Source organism: Podarcis muralis, chromosome 7 (assembly GCF_964188315.1).
Source record: "Podarcis muralis chromosome 7, rPodMur119.hap1.1, whole genome shotgun sequence".
In the NCBI taxonomy this organism is placed as follows: Eukaryota; Metazoa; Chordata; class Lepidosauria; order Squamata; family Lacertidae; genus Podarcis; species Podarcis muralis.
The window spans coordinates 24,026,789-24,043,723 of record NC_135661.1 but is presented as its reverse complement, the minus strand read 5'-3'; the positions used below and the strand labels follow the sequence as shown (position 1 = coordinate 24,043,723).

The 16,935-nt window shown below is 50.0% G+C and overlaps 1 protein-coding gene across 9 annotated transcripts in view; it reads left to right on the top strand.

Moving 5' to 3' along the window:
- Nucleotides 1-16,935, top strand: part of CASZ1 (castor zinc finger 1) — a 308,728-nt gene that overhangs the window by 240,953 nt on the left and 50,840 nt on the right. For 8 of the 9 annotated variants that reach the window (XM_028740681.2, XM_077931393.1, XM_077931394.1 and 5 more), the window contains 2 exons: nt 9,194-10,043; nt 13,802-13,870. In XM_028740681.2, coding sequence (XP_028596514.2) covers nt 9,194-10,043; nt 13,802-13,870 — 919 coding nt within the window. The remainder of the gene's footprint in view (nt 1-9,193; nt 10,044-13,801; nt 13,871-16,935) is intronic. The other variant, XM_028740680.2, reaches the window with a different exon arrangement.

Below are 16,935 nucleotides of genomic sequence, written 5' to 3'. Positions count from 1 at the left end.
TGTCTTCAGCTGTGCAGGAGAGGCTGTGTACACACCATACATTTAAAGTATATGTCTTTCTCTAAAGAATCCTGGGAATTGTAGTTGGTTTAAGATGTTGGGAATTGCAGCTCTGTGGGAGGAGGGTGAACTACAGCTCCCAGGATCCTATGGGAGAAGTCGTGTGCTTTAAATGTAGGAAGTGTATGCAGCCCAAGATGCCAGATTTTTTTTGTGGGGAGGGAGTTCCAAAGTTTAGGGGCTGCTCTGCCACAAAGAAAGCCCTCCACCTACCAGCCCCCCAACCACCCCCCAATTTTGAGGAACTGCCAAGAGGGACCCCTTTTCCAGCCTTAACAGCAGAGAGGGTCTGTGGGGATGGAGGCGGTCTTTCAATATAGGGCTGGAAAGGGAACAATTGTTGGTGAATGTATGCAAAGCAAGGGGAGCAAAAAAAAAAAAAGAAATTTAAGATTTCGTTATGACCATCAAGTGGACCAGACTGACTGCAGATTACCCAGTCCTGCCTGGCTGGGCCCCACAGAATTATGGGTGCTGTTGTAGGCCAGTTCCATACAATCCAATTAAACCCAGTGCAGGTCTTTAAACATCACCACAACCACACAGAGCCACAGATTCCCACTGCCCCTCCAGCAGAGAGCACTGTGTTTGTACCAGGACACAACGAGGGCCAGAGAGGTTTATAAGGAACTTTAAACAGTTGTGATATAGGAGCTTTTGTTCTGGGAAGATTCTGAAATCGAGGCAGGGGTGGCTGGCAGGAAGGTAGAGACTAAATATGGGGCTCCAAACCCCACCACCACCCCGTCGGTGGCAAAAAGATAAGAGGTGACCATTTATAGGGAGCTATGGGAAAGCTTTCCAAAAGAAGTGGATGTGTAAAAAAGCTCCCTTCGAGCACAGGGAGATTCAAGATTGAGTTACCAGAACTACTGCAACCCCCCAAAAAGAAATAGAGAATCAGAGAGAGAGAGAGAGAGAGAGAGAGAGAGAGAGAGAGAGAGAGAGAGAGAAGGGCATCTTCAAATGAAGTCTAAACTCCCATTCAGGTTTAATAACTTTGCTCGACCCTTTCCCTCTTTCCCACATCTCGACAAGCCCCCCTGATCTCGCCAATCCATCAAAGTTTCTCCCTTTTGTGTATGTGGGCCCCAGCTTCCCCCACCCCACCCCGCGCTCCCCCTTAATAATGCAACCGAAACTCATCTCTGTTCATCTGTCCCTTCCCTCTTCTCCAGCCTTCGCGAGTTCAGTGGCAACGCGCATAATTATGCATATAAGATATAAACAGAGCTGTTTAATTATCCTTCGCCACATCAGTGACAGAGTAATTAACAAACATTGCAAGATCAATGAGGAAAAGTGTGACCTTCAGTTTCCTTTGATAGGAAAAGCCCTTGTCTGTCGCCAGCACAAGGTGATTGAGCCCGGACTCGGTGCTTAAGTTTGTTTTAATTTTCCCCCGCCGCCCCTCCCCAGTCCAGCTCCTTTGGTTGCCTTTCCTGTTTGCAGAGGCACCCAAAAAAATATACAGTTATGGGGAACGGGGAATACTTATGGGAACGCATAGCCAAGCCTCCCAGCCCACAGGGAGTTAAACGGCACCATCTGGCAGGGTTATTTCCCACCTCATGGCACCTTTTCCAAAGCCTGGATTGACAAAGGTTCCCACCCAGATTGTGTGCCACCTTCTAGGTGAGCAAGCAGGGAGGGAAATTCACTGCAGATCAGCTGATCGACAGCACTCAGCCGTGAGAGCCGAATATGGATCCTTCATATGCAGAGGCGCTAAGTACCAGGCACCAGGGGACACATAGCAGCAGGTGGCTTCCGCCGCAGATCTCCTTGGCGGTGAGGGCGTCTGCAGCAGGCAGGCTGCTGGATCCGACAGACCTTTGGCCTGACCTGGCAAAGTCCGCCCGCTGTTTTGACAATAATAGCAGGCAATGCTGTGCAAAGTGGCTGCACGAATCCTCACTCCCAGTTTGGCCGGTGTTTCTGTGTGCAGTTTTGTTCCTTGTTTTGCTTCCAGCTTCCACGTTACTCAGAACAGCTGGCGCATGGTTTCCATGGGGCCTCCCATCTAGGCAGCATTCAGGGCTGAGCCGATTTTGCTTCAGCATCTTGCAGCTTCAAACCCCCAATTCTGGAGAGGGAGATATGCACAGCTTTCCATACCCTAGTTTTAAGTAGCTACTCGAGGGGCAGCTGGCGTGGTGCATTCCAGATGTTTGCAACCCAGGAAGCTGCCTTAAACTGAGTCAGGCCATTGGTCCATCTAGCTAAATATTGTCTACCCTGGCTGACAGTGACTCTCCGAGATTTCAGACGTGGCCCTTCTTGGAGATGCCAGGGATTGAACCCAGGACCTTCTGTGTGCAAAGGAGGTGCCTCCCCCATGTGGTTGTTGGATTGCAACTCCCATTAGCCCCAGCCAGCATGGCCAGTGGTCAGGCATGGTGCTTGGTAGGAGTGGAGGATGCTAGCTAAGGATGCTAGGATGACCTATGGTTCACCTAGCTCAGCACTTCTCTACTCTAGGAATGGATGGATCTGTGTATTTTGTTATCTCCCAGTGTCTTTTTTTCTTTCTTTTCCAAATCGTAAATTCAGTTCACCTTTCCGCCTTTTTTTTCTTTTTACAAAAAATCTTCATGAAAATTCGCCAGCATTTTAGTATGGATTTCTACTGTACACACTTTTGTATGCAGTTTTGCAAGCCATTTCCCACAGTATAATGCATTTTTGTATAGGGCTTTCAGTAACAGATGCATCTTTATGCACACCTTTCCCTAGCATGTGCATCTTTGTGCCCATTATTAGGTTGGAGAAAGGCATTGCAAAATTCAGAGAAATGGAAAATTGGAAGAATAGCTGGGTTTCTCTTTGTGTTTGGTTCGAGAAGTGCGGATTTAGGTAGCTTCTCATTCAGATGCAAACAAAGTTGAATTCCTCCCCCATCTCTAGTCTACACTGGCTGGCAGCAGCTCTTCAGAAAAATTAGGGAGAGAATAGCATCCCTGAAGACTCTCTTTGTGTGTAAGTGTAAGAGAGAAACTATGAAACTGATGTGCACTGTTGAAACTTGTGTCTGGCGTTCTGCAAGGAGATAAAAGCAGAGGTTTGGTTCCATAGATTGTTGAAACATTATTTCTTTTATTGCTGTTATGAGCTACCTTTTAAGTTTCCCTTGGGTATGGGGAAGTTACATACAACTATTAAATCATACCAGACATTCGGTTGGAACTTTTAGGCTCCACGGTGAGCTACCCCCAACTGTTTACGCAACACAAAAAAAGTCTCCCTTGGACACAGAAAGCAGGATCATAAAGAAAGAGTTGCCCATTTATTTATTGAGAGCATTTGGACCCCCTTCTTTAGCCAAAAATGTTTCTGGAGCGGCGAACTTAACATTCAATTAAAATAAGACAGTCCCCTGCCCACACAGGCTTACAATCTAAGACAAGCATAACACACAAGGGGAAAGTGGCAAGGAGGGAAGAGGGGGCAGGGAAACAAATTCAGGGACCAATTCTTAAACAGTTGTTTCTTAAACAGTTGTTCTTATAATGATCAGCTTGCATCAATCAGATGTAGGAGGATCTTCTGGCAAAGCTCATGGAATGAGCTCTGCTTCCCATCTCTTCTGCTGGTGGAATGGGTCAGATGCTGGTAGAAAATATGTTTAGAGCATCTTCCTTCTCTGTTTTGACTCCACACCTAACTGGAGGCCCTTTCAGGCATTCTTTTCATTGCACATTCATGATGGTTCATGCTCATGATGCTATTAGGGCAGTCATACACAACCCTGCTTTCAACTCTCCTTTGTGCCTGCAAAGTTTTGGAGGCATTCACACTGCTTTGGCGCATAGGCTATAACTTCCTGCTGAAATCTCATCACTTTTCATACCAGATATGCTCGGTGGTGGTGTCCTGTTCTTGTTACACCATAGCTCCCTCTGGACAGCCATAATGCAGTAGCACTGAAGAGTAATTCACTAAGATAGTGTCAAGAACAGGTTGCAGGACACATCCTCAAATAAAACACCAGCTGTCTGTGTGTGTGTGTGTGTGTGTGTGTGTGTGTGTGTGTGTTCGTGTTCGTGATCTATAGTTTCCTGAGAAGCCTCTCATCCCATCTGCATACACAGGCTTGCCTTGTCCTCTGTCTCTCTCACTGCCCAACCTTTGTGCAGATTTCATCACTCTGCTTTTTCGTGGTTTATCCAGATTCTATATATTGCATTATTTGTGGAGCATGTTGTTGTTCCTTTCTAGTTTTTGAACTGTTTTTAAATGGATGTGAATGGATGCAGAATAGAAATGTTCTAAAACATCTTTGCGCAAGGCAGGATTCTTCCCTTCCCCGGCCTCCCCTCTCTTTTCTTTTCCACAACAAGGGAACTCTTTCAGAAGCCCTGTGTGCGATTGGTAGCCAAGGTTCTCCAAGTCTTACTGCGAAGGAATGAGCCCCAGGTGCCCTTGCTGAGTCTTGTTTTGCTTAAGGCTGGTGGCAAATTAAGAGAACTGCTGGGTTTTAATATTTCAAAGAACCAGATCACTGGTAGCTTGGGACACGGGTAGTTGGATATGCTCATGATTTTCTTGGCATCTTGTGCATCTCCACATGAACCCTGAAACCTGCACTGGAGAATCTAATCTACTCTTTGCCAAACTGGTGTTTTCCAGCTGTTTTTGAACGACAACTCCTTTCAGCCCCAGCTGAGTGGTAGTCCAAAGAAGCTGTAGGGCACCTGGTTGGCAAAGGCTGGCCAAATTTATTAGGACTGAGACCTATGGAGACTTTGCTCACAACCACACCATGCATTTAAAGCACATGACTTTCCCCAAAGAATCCTGGGAACTGTAGTTTGCAACAGGTGTTGGGGATTGTAGCTCTGTGGTGGGCAAACTACAGTTCCCATGGTTCCTTGGGAAAGCCGTGTGGTGTGGATGTGACCTTTAACACATAGCTTTTTTCTCCCTCCTCCTTTGCTAAATATCCAGCCTTGCTGAAGAGCTCTGGAGAACTATGTGAAGCTGACTCACTATTCATTGACTGGCTTAATAAAGGTACTGCCCTGCTATGTATTTTGGAATTTTTCTTATGGGGCAACACAGGGGGGGGGGGGAACACATATTCTTTGCTTGCAGAGAGTTCTATGTATGCATACAAGGCCAGCAAGCACTTGGGATCAGAACTATGCCCAACAACCTATGCCCCAAACTACCAATGATGCCACCTGCTTAATCAAATCCCTCCCTTCTTGGGCAAGGTCTCCCTCCAGACTCACCCCCCATCCCACCCAATTTTTCTGGTTAGAATAGAAAACAATGTGCTGTGTTTGGGACACCCTCCCCGTCCCCCCCAAAGTCCAGACCTTCTCTTCCATTTGGGTGTTTTACTTTCCCCTCCATATATAGTGTGTTGCTGTGAGCTATTTTTAGTCCCTTTCGGGACGCTTCCTTTTTTTCTTTTCCTTTTTTTCTTTTGCTAATTCGGGATCCTTTTGCGATAGCAGAGCTGCTCTGAGCCAGCCACAAGCACCTTCAGATTTCTGCTCTTTGGGGAATGCCCACAAATGGTCAGCAACAGAATCAGAGGGAGGGGGGACCCCATTTGGACCCCCTCTCCTCCTACAGGAGCACAGAGTACGACCCTCCAGGAAATTCCAGCAAGAGTCCCAAAAGCCCAGGGAGGACATTAAGGCTACCATACATCTAAAACATGTTCTCCCACTCCCTCAAAAAGAAAAAAGGATTCCTGAGAAATATGTTTTAGCCCCTTGGAGAACTACAATCCCAAGCACCCTTAGGAAACTGCAGGTCCCAGGGTTCTGTGGGGGAGGCATATGTGCTTGAAATAGTTGCTTTGCACTTGCTTTCAAATTCCCAGTGCTGCAGAAAAGAGCCCCCCTGCACCCCACTTTTCCAGCCTCCATCTGGGTTACCCTTTGAGGTGGTGGATCTTTGCATGTTCTGATTGAGGCCCCTTGCAAAAAGGATTCTTTTGAGCAATGGCACCACCATAAAGAAATAATAAAAAAAACATTGAGTACACAGAGAGACAGAGAGAGAGAAGGAGAGAAGGAGAAAGTTCCTTTCTGTTCCCCTGCCCACCTGCCACTGCAAACTTCCAAGGGAGCTGTTAAAGCCGGTAATAGTTTAATTTCCCTTTTGGATTCCCTCTCTGCTCTCCGTGTGGTTTTTATTCTGACCTGGATGGGGTTTCACCGCATCAGGCCCCGGGAGTTGAGTGGAGCCGGGCGGGTGTCAAAGAGGCGGGAGAGGGAGAGAGATCATTTTTCAGGTCTGAAGAGAGATGAAAAGCAGAAAAAGGGGGAAGGCAGATTTAGCAGAAACAGGGAAATCTTAGACCTGGGAGATTCGGGATTGTACGGGATTAACTGCTTTTGACGGGGCTCTCGTGTTACGCCAGGGAGAGGCAGTGAAACGGCAAGGAAGGAAGCCTTTAATGTTGCGGGCTGGCGGACATGGAATGCGATGCTCGTGGCGCACCAGGGTGGCTGGGGAGGCAGTGGCGCAGGTGGATCCCCACGGCCAAAGCCATCGTTCCTACACCTCTCAATAAGTCTGTTTGCCTCCCTTAAGGCAGAAGGGGTCAGTCAACAATAGAAGGGCCCTCCATCTCATTGCCTTGCTCTCATCTCTCCCAGTGCCCTCCCTCTCCTAGTTCTCTCTTCCTCCATCCCCCACTCCAAGCCAGACCAATGACTCACTTGTGGTCTTGACCCAGGAGTAAATAGCTGTCAGCCTGCAGCTGAGATGTCACCCGAGGGGCCACTGCTTCCCGCAGGCACCCTCTTCTCCCTCAACCTCCCTTGAATCATTTAGGCTTTTTAAAAGCCTTCTGCTGACATGGGTTTACTTTGGGGTCTAATCCCAGCATGGGAGATGTCTTTGGGTAAAGTAAAGGGACCCCTGACCAATAGGTCCAGTTGTGGCCGACTCTGGGGTTGCGGCCGTCATCTCGCTTTATTGGCCGAGGGAGCCGGCGTACTGCTTCCAGGTCATGTGGCCAGCATTACTAAGCCGCTTCTGGCAAACCAGAGCAGCGCACAGAAACGCCGTTTACCTTCCTGCCGGAGCGGTACCTATTTATCTACTTGTGCTTTGATGTTCTTTTGAACTGCTAGGTGGGCAGGAGCAGGGACCGAGCAACGGGAGCTCACCCCGTCGCGGGGATTCGAACCGCCGACCTTCTGATCGGCGAGTCCTAGGCTCTGTGATTTAACCCACAGCGCCAGGGCAGCAATAGGCAAGAGAAGGGGTAACTAGCCCTTCCACGCCAATCGGCAGTGGCTTGCCAGAATTTCAGGCACAGGTCTCTCCCAGACCTGCCTACAAATGATTCTGGGCTCTTCTGCATGCAAAGCAGATGCTCTCCAACTGAACTGTAGCCCTTTCCTTAAGACATTAGGGACACTGGGAGCAGCTTTACAGGAAACCAGACCACTGGTCCATCTTTCTCAGTATCTCCCACACTGACTGGCAGCAGCATTTCAGGCAATGTTCCCTCCGAGCTGTAGCTGGAGATGCCATTGGGGATCAAACCAGGGACCTTCTGCATCCCAAGCAGGTGCTCTGTCTCTGAGCTATGGCCCTTGCTCTAGGAAGGTGCATGCTTTGGAGACCATAGAAAAGTTTTAGTGATGTGACTAATTTCATGAAATGATCCAAGGTGCGCCGCAACAGGAGCACTGCCACCATGCAAATATATGGTGAAAGATTAGGAAACGGGTCCCCAAAGGTTAAAACGGGGTCATGAGCCTGGAAAACTTGAAGACACGTCCCCTAGGCCTCTTTCCTTTCCTCTCGCCTACAGGGTGAGCAAAAGCCTTTGCTGAGAGTTGAGAGGAAGCGATGAGGGAGGCCTGAAGGACTCTTTGCCCACAGTAAATCTTCACTCTGTAGGGAGAAAGTTAGGTGGCTGGTGGGAGGGGGGGAGGAAAGACAGGGGGCAGCCCCAGAGGTGGAACCGCCGTGTCAGCCCAAAGCTTGAATGAGGCCGCACTGGCACATTGGAGCAATCTTTATCTCCTCCTATGCACAGAAATAAAGCGACCTCCACACCGTCCTTCCCAGTGACCAGCAAAACTGCCTCCTAGGGCTCCTCGGGGGCCCATTTCTGGGCCAGAAGGCAGAATAAAAGTCTAAAAGAAGAAGAAAGTAACATAAAATAAACGGGCAGGTTTCCGGAGCCCTGGAATAGCTCCTTCTTTGAAACCCCTCATCCTGAGAAACTACAGGTTGCCCCAATTCCAAAGCAGCCCTCTCCCTCCCCACCCAGACCAGCATCTACTTGTAGGGCAGTGGTGGGGCACCTCCAGCCTATGTACCCTACTTAAACCAGGCCATTTGAAGCAAACCATGCTCCACATTTAACTGTGCTTGATGTCCTATATGGTGTCAGGCATGGTAAAAGTTCAAGCCACAGCTGCTGCAAAGGAAGCACTGGGAGCAGGCAAAATCCAGCACCAACCAAAATCTTAAAATGCCACATTGGCCACATGGTTTTGGACCATGTTCCTGATATCTTTTGCAGCCATGACTTGGATCAGACCCCCTTAGCACAACTGCAGAACTTTGGCCCTCTGGCGGTTTTTCTGTTTGCCTTGTCCCATTCACCATGCTGAGAACTGGGTGGGGATTTGAACCCTGCTCTCCCAGGTCCTAGTCCAATGCTCTAACCACTATACTCCCTGTTCCCGCCCTGCTCCTTTACCCCATAGCCTTCCCCTTGCTGCCACCCCACCCTCCCACATAAATAGAGAAGGGGAGCTTGTGACGCCTTTGGCATATTGGCAGAGGCCTCACTTCCAGTAAAATTACTTTTTCTTCATATTAGGCCAAGGCGAGAGTGCAGAGACATTTATGAAACTTTGTTTAATGTACTGAAAAGCCATCGGCTAGAACATTTAGGAAATTGATTTTCCTGGCATTGATGAACTCTTTTTATTTTACCCCAGTATTAATTACTTTTTTTCAAAAAACAAATTAATTTAAGAGTCGTAAAACCGAACAAGTGAGCCAAATGTCGGTAGATCATGTTCTCTCTTTCGTCCCCCCTTCTCCTCCCCTCCCCTCGCCCCCCCCCCACCAGCACCAGAGGGGAAGGGGAAACCCACCCCCTTGAGTGACGCGTCTTCTCTCTTTCTGTCACTTACTCCAGGGGAGGCCTCGTCTCTGAGGGACTACGCCGCCACCACCATGAACGAGTTCCTGGGCATGTTTGGCTACGATGACCAGAACATGCGGGACGAGTTGGCTCGCAAGATCAGCTTTGAGAAGCTAAACGCCGCTACCTCAGAGGCCACTGCCGCTGCTGTCGTGGCCACCTCCCTATCTGGCGAGGACGCCATGAGCAAGCGAGCCCGCCTCTCCAAGTACGAAGAGTATATCCGCAAGCTGAAGGCCGGCGAGCAAGTCCCGTGGCCGATTCACCCAGCTAAGACCGAGGAGATGGCCAGCAAGCTTGGCAAGGAAGCCCCGACCACCCTGGGGCAAGTGATCCGGCTGCCCGCTCCCGACACCTCCCTCCTGCCGGAGACGAAAGCCACCATTTTGCCTCTGCCTTCCCCCAGCAGTTCCCAGATCCAAGGGCTGATGTCTCGGGCCTCCAAATACGACTTCTTCATCCAGAAGCTGAAGACGGGCGAGAGCCTCCGGCCGCAGAACGGCAACACCTACAAGAAGGCCTCTAAGTACGACCTGGAGAACGTCAAGTACCTGCACCTCTTCAAGCCGGGGGAAGGGAGCCCGGACATGGGAGGCGCCATCGCCTTCAAGACCGGCAAAGTGGGGCGCCCCTCCAAGTACGACGTCAGGAACATCCAGAAGCTGACCCCGGTCAAAGCGCCGGCACCCAGCTTGGGCCCCGCCCCTCTCGCCAGCACCCCCAGCACCGCTCCGGTGGCCGGACCCGAGCAGCCGGTGTCTTTGCCCTTCAACACTCCAGAGTACCTGAAATCCACGTTTTCCAAGACGGACTCCATCACAACTGGAACGGTTTCCACTGTTAAGTAAGTCTTCCCCCTCCCACCCCACCTCACGTTCATCTCACCTCCACCTCAAAGGGCAGGGCAGGAAAATCCAGCAGCTCATTCCAGAAGGCCTCTCTCTGCTTGCCTTCTGGATTAGTGTGCAAAGGGATGGCTGAAGCCAGCTGCCAAGCGTTGAGCAAGACTACCGAGAGCCCTGGTGGGTTTTCGGATTTCTGGAGTTCTCTCTCTCTCTCCATATCAGCCCCAGAAATCCAAGGCAATTGCATTTGCAGGGCCCAGGCCTTTGCAAGATGAAAGCTGAAACCAGCTCTTGCAGTCTTGAGTCTTCTTGGGCATAACAACAAGAACAACAACAAAAATCTCACATAAGATGACTTGGAGCTTTTAACACTTATCCAAAAAAGGTCAAGAGAGGACCAACTTGAGAAATCCAGCAGCCGCAATGAGGCAACCAGCTTCATGATGGCAGCCAAAATGTTGCAAGGGGGTGGTGGGGTGAGGGGAAGCCAAGCATTGGTGACATAAAACTGAAGGCCAGGCCTGACATAGACAAGCCGGATTGGGGTACAGGGCAGGAGACAGGTAGGGTGTTTAGCCACATTGTTGAAAGCAAGCTTGGGATTCACTCAAGGAAAGTGGATCCATTCCTGCCCAATGTAATGCATGCGCTGCTCTTGGGGTAGGCTGGTGGCTGAAGGGTGGGCAATGTGATGCCCGTCAGCTGTTGCTGGGCTATGACTTGCGGGCCATTTTGTCTTGCTGGTTTTCAAGGGTGATGGGAGTTGTAGTCGAACTGCATCTGGAGGTCACCACCCTCTTACTGGAAGAAAAAACCCTGCTGGCTATCTATGAGCAGCAGAGTCTAGTCCATGAGGGAGAACGGGCCACTGCCCCCCCCCACCTCAGCCTACCTTCAGCCAATCCCCACCTGCCTTCCTCCTTACTCACAACCAGTTCAGGTGGTGTCTCTGCTTGTCATTGGCTACAGTGGGTCTCCCTGCCTCCTACCCTACCAATCCCAATATGCACCAGCCACCACTGTCTTATGAGTGGCCCCCATTGTCAGTGCCTTCTTCCCCAGGATCACTAGATTCTAGCAGAGCTAAGAAAGCTCATCCCACTTAATCTCAGTGGATCAGTCCCTTAAGGTCAATGTGAATTTGGAGGGTAAGTTGGGTCTTGCCCAGATTTCTTGCTGTGTGCCAAATGCAGAGACCCAAACACAGTGCAGCTGCTTTGCGTGCAGAAGGTCCCAGCTTTGATGTCAGAATCTCATGTTTTCATTTTATTTATAAATGGAACCGGGAGCAGGTGAAGGGCAAAGAAGTCTCTCCGCCTGAAACCCCGGAGCGCTGCCCACATTGCCAGCTGGCATTGTCCACAAGAATGAAGCATTTTGAACGTTGCACTCCAATCTTTAGGGATCTCACCTAGCTTAGGACTGATATTTTACCTCTTATATCCCATGACCATGGCAGGGAAGTGTCTGCTAGGGTACAAGTAACTATTCCAATTCCGATCCCGTTCCTGCACATAGTTTATTTCTGCTTCTCTTAACGTTCTGCACCGGCCCATAATTGGTGGTATGGAGTTTGGGAAGGGCCAGCCAAAGGGGCTGGAAAGAGAAGAAGAAAAATATGTGATGTTTTAAAAGCAGATGGCCAGGAGGAATTCAAAAGAGAACCCACTGCTGTCACCTGCTCAGTGAGGCAGCCAGCCGGCCCCATTGCGTGGCCCTTTCGGGTTTTACCTCGCACCCTCTTTTCAGGCAGGGGATCCACTTGGTTGTGGGCCAGGCCAATCAGGTGGCCACTTCACTGCACAGCCAGCTGTGAGACACCTTGAGGTGTGTTCCTTTTTAATCATGCCAATCAGCCCAGAGTTCATCAAGGACAGCCAGGTGTGTGGCTGCCAACTTACAGCACGTTTGGCTCCCCATCCCCCTTTCCTTTTTTTGCTCTTAATCACAATCCCAGCTCTGCTTCCTTCCTGCCTTTCGTCCTCTCGCACTCTCTCTTTCCCTCGTGGTTGGACGATGAACCTCAAGTGCGCTCTCTGCTCTGCCCGCAAGACTTCCTTGGGATGGGAGGTGGTGCGGGTGGTGGATGGGGAGGCGAGAGAAGCCGCAAAGGTTTTATGCTGAGCGTCTGACGCAGTTCCCTCTGTATGCTGTAGATTTGTGTGACCGTCCTCTTGAGAGCTTTGGGAAGCTGAGGGCATGTCACTCTGGTGTGAGAAGCAGGCAGCTCTTTCCTCTTTTTCTTTTCTACCTCACATGTAGAAGAGGCGTGTGGCTTTCCCATCTGCCCTTTGGGTGGCCTACCTGAGCAAGCTCAAAGTTGGGTGGGTTGTATTGTGTAGCAGGAGCCCCACAGTTCAAAGGGGTTTACTTTCTAAGAGTGGCAGAGTGGAGTCGTTATGACACACACACTACCTGTTCCCCCAGGTGTTTTCACCTGCCTCACTCACCTGCTGCACACAGTGGCTGCCAGAGTCCCAAGGCAGGCATGGCTGCTGCCTGCATTCCACAAAATAGGAGGTCCAAGGGGCAAGAAGCAGGACCGTTCAGCCAGGGGAACAGTAGCTCAGGATCCCTGTTTTAAAAGGTGCTGAGGCCCTGGAGATCTGCTACTAGTTGAGAGTATTAGCTCTAGGTCAGGGGTTGGCAAAAAAATTTAGCCGCGGGCTGGTCCACTATCCCTCAGACCTTGTGGCGGGCTGGAGAAGCGGCACCGGGGGGGGGGGGAGCTGGAAGAAGAGGTGAGGGAGGCAGGTAGTCCTCCTCCTCACCCTCCACCCCCAGCTGCTGTGCTTACCTTCCCTGGGGCTGCTGCCGCCACTTCCACCACCACTGCTGCTGCTGCTGCTGTTTCTCGTGGGTAGGCAGAGCAAGCTCATCCACTCCGCTCTGTAGCCCACAAGAGCACTAGGGCAGTGGCAGCAGCACAGGGAAGGTGATCGCCGCGAACGGGCTGGCTCCAGAGAGGGGCTGCTTAAAATGGCGCTTAGCCAGCTCAGCCCAGCCCCCTTCCTCCTCTAGGCAGGGCGGGGAGAAGCCAGGAGGAGGGAGGGAGGGGCGGCGGCACGGGGGGGGGGGTGGAATGGTGCCGGGGGGGATGGCACAGCCCAAACATACAGAATCCCCATGCCAATCCACGGACAGTCCGCAGGCCGGATCCTGAAGGCAATTGGGCCTGATCCAGCCCACGGGGCTTAGTTTGCTGACGCCTGGTCTAGGTGGACAAATGCAGTCTGACCTTTTCTAAGGCTGCTTCTTCTGTTCCTAACCTCTGAGCAACAGCTTTTTAAGATGGTGCACATTCTCCTGGGATTGGTGCCTAAGTTCGGTGCTTTGGCTCCCGAACCTTCCATCCAGAAAACCTCAGGGGCTCACCAGTGAATTGTTCAGCAAGTGAACAAACATGCCCTGTGTTGCATTTTTTAAAAAATATATAGGCGTCACACATGTTGTTTGTGAACCAGCCTTTCATACATTCATCCATTCCAGAAAAGAGAAGGCCATCTTTTTGAAAGAGGGGACTTATGGGAAGATAAATTACGAACTGGGGCTAAAGTAAGTGCAGCCAGGGACTAGGAGATGCACAGGCATCTCTCCTTAACAGCAGCCAGGAAGTACGAGACGCACACGTGCCTCTCTCCTGGGCATGCCATTGTCCTTGGATGTTAGGTGTTCCACGAGAGAGAGAGGGGGCTTGGAGTGTGTCCTGACACCACCTTGCGCTAACCATCTCTGCCCTCTGTGTGTTTCTTATTAGGAACGGATTAACCACTGACAAACCAGCTGTCACCGAAGATGTAAATATTTACCAGAAATATATTGCCAGGTAGGCTGATTTTTCCCGCCCCCAACCTTGGGTTTTTCTCGGGAACGGGACGGAGGGGGCTGTGGGACAGAGAACTGGGCAGGGGCGAGGGGTGGGGGGTCTCTGTCTGTCTGTCTGGGCGAAATGCAAAAAGCCAGTTGCGGGAACTGAGTCTTTCCATTTCTCTCTGACATCCACACTGACTTCCCCACCACCAACTTTCCTGCTGAAACCCCACCCTTTACAAAGCCTCCCCGCATTTCTTAGAGTAGAAAAATCAGCCATCTTGGCCTCCAGAGGCTTGGACCTTCGCTCTGTATAGGGATGAAGACATAGCTCAGTGGTTAGCTAGTGCTTTGCATGCAGAAGGTCCCAAACTCAATCTGTAGCATCTCCGGCTAAGGCTGGGGATGTCCCCTGGCTCAAACCCTAGAGAGTCACTGCCTATCAGTGTAAACAGCATGGAGCTAGATGGACAAATGTCCTGGCTCAATATAGGACAGCTTCTTATCTTCCTGTGTCTTAAGGTCTGTGGCTTAGCAGTAGAGCACCTGCTTTGTGTGCAGAAGGTCCCCGGCATTGCCAATTGGCCAGGAAGATCCTACTCTGCCTGTGGCCCTAGAGAGCTGCTGCCAGTTGCAGTACTGGGCTAAATGGGCAAGCTGTTTGACCTGTTATAAGGCAGCCTTCTGCAGTCTCTGTTTCTTGAGAGAGGCCTTTTCTATCCATTCATTTTTTCTATCTATTCATTGTGGGGCTTATCCAGAGTCTCCTGTGCAAGTTTTGTGTTGAAGGCCAAGGCTGTGGGTTCAGCATAATGAATTGTATCCCAGGTTAGTCCTGCTCTGAAATTAATGGGCATGACTAATTCAGATCCATTAACTTCAACGGGTCTACTCAGAGCAGGACTTGGTTGGATGCACAACCCAAAGGTTCCCCCTCCATTAGCACAGCACCGTGGGATGGATGTATTTGTCCTGCTTTGCTGTATTTGGCTGGCTGGCTGGATTTCTCAGTTGACATATTTTTATTATTTGGAGACGTTGCAATTAATTTGTCTAGGCAAATTAGCCGCCGTTTATTTTCATTCGCCTAGAGAGGCGGTAACGCTAGCGCAGTGGAACTGTAGAGGTTACGGCCACAGCCGTTTGGCATCATCTGCCTAAAGAGAGGGACCAGGGATGGAAACGTCAGGGAGCAGCTTGGAAGGAAGGCTGGCGTTGAGGCTGTGCTAAGGCCGCCCATCAAGAATCCATTAGGAGGAGCCCTGGTGAAACCCTGATGAAATGGTGGCAAAGGCTGCCAGGAAGGCTGCAGCCTTCATTGGGAGCAGGGAAGGGCCATAACTCACTGCTTTGCATGCATAAAGTCCCAGGCTCAGCCCCCAGGTAGGGCTAGGAGAGACTCCCTATCTGGAATCCTGGAGAGCCGTTGCTGCTTGTCAGTAGAGAGAGTTCTGAGCTAGATGGACCACTGGCTGGACTCCAGGACATAGGAAACTGCCTCATACTCTGTTCCTATGCCAATCTGCAAACCTGGGGCTGCAAGTGGCCCTACAGTTAATTTCATGTGGGTGTCAATAAGGAAAACAGGGTGGCAGTGAGAGAGGGAGAGAAAAGGGTGGCAGAGGGAGAGAAGGGAGTGGCAAAGAGAGGAAGTGGCAGAGAGAGAGAGATGAGGCAAAATAAAAAGGGGCTGGCATTGGATTCAGACCCCACCCACTGCCAGCATGTGGCCTCTAAGAATTTACCCCTAAGGGGGTGCAATCCTGAGCAGAAACAAAGATTGTATGTAATCTAGGAGGTGTGGAACCTGCCATGGTCCATAGGCCTCGCTGCGCTCTTCCAGGCTGGTTTTTTGTCATTGTTTTTATTCATTTATTTAATTTATATCCCAGCCTCCCTACCAAAGCATCCAAAAGTGGCTTATCAGCCTAGGAAACGGGTGGGAAGGAGGCAGATCTGCATTCCTAGATTCCTGGATGAAATTCAGGAGGTAGCAACTGTTCAAACACAATAGGAAAAGGCCCCTCCTGAATCAGTCCATTAGAGTCTCTAGTGACTAGTCTGTAGTAACTCAGGTGCACAGGTCATCATATAGTTAGCAGCGTGCTATAGCCATTTGTCTCTTCCTCCTTGAGCCACCATTTTGCATCTGGCCTCAGTTGGTGGGATCTCATTATTTTAGTAGAAAAACAAAGTTAGATGCCCTCTAAGCCTGAACTAAGGAACAAAATACCCAACTCTCTTTACTGCCTTTTTCATTTGCTGTGAGGTTTCTGGAGACAGATGATGCAGCTGGAAAAAGTCAACACTGGCTCTTAAGAGAGCCTCACTGTCCTCCCTGATCAAACAGGGTTTGCTGTTTTTTGAAACAAGATATACAAAAGCAAATCCCACAAAAATGCCTACAAGAGGCAAACCCCCCCCCCCCAAGAGTGGACATGTCACAAGGTATACTCCCGTCTTCCATTCCGACTTCAGGTTCTTGAAAATGTCTGTAGCCGTAAATGATTAACCCATCTGGATGTTGTTGGAACTCCAACTCCCATTAGCCCCTGCTAGCATGACCAGTAGCTAGGGGTGATGATGGGAATTGTAGTCTAGCAACATTAAAGGGCTAAAGGTTCCCTACCCTTGTCTTAGCAGACACTAACCAACAGGATTGGGTTGTAGCCATCTAAGTTCTACTCAGAGTAAACCCATTCAAATTAATGGAGTTAGTCATGTTTCGTAATTTCAGTTAGGTCTGCTCTGAGTAGGACGAACATTGGCTGCCACCCATTGTTTTCAGAATATAGCTGAAGCAAAGGTGGTTAGTTTCCATTACTTTCCCTCTTTAAAGATCAGAATTGGTTCTAATCCACGTTAGTGGCTTGAGAGTCATAAAATCAGAGGGATGTTTGTTGTCCCAGATGTACAGATCTGAAGCAAAAAGCCCACACACTTATACATAGGGGAACCCCACACACACACACACACACACACCGCTTTCTCATACTAATTTTTTTACTCCCCCTTCCTCTAAAATCCTTCTCCTCAGGGGCCTTAAATCACACAGTGGAGCCTGCATGGCTATAAGTTATA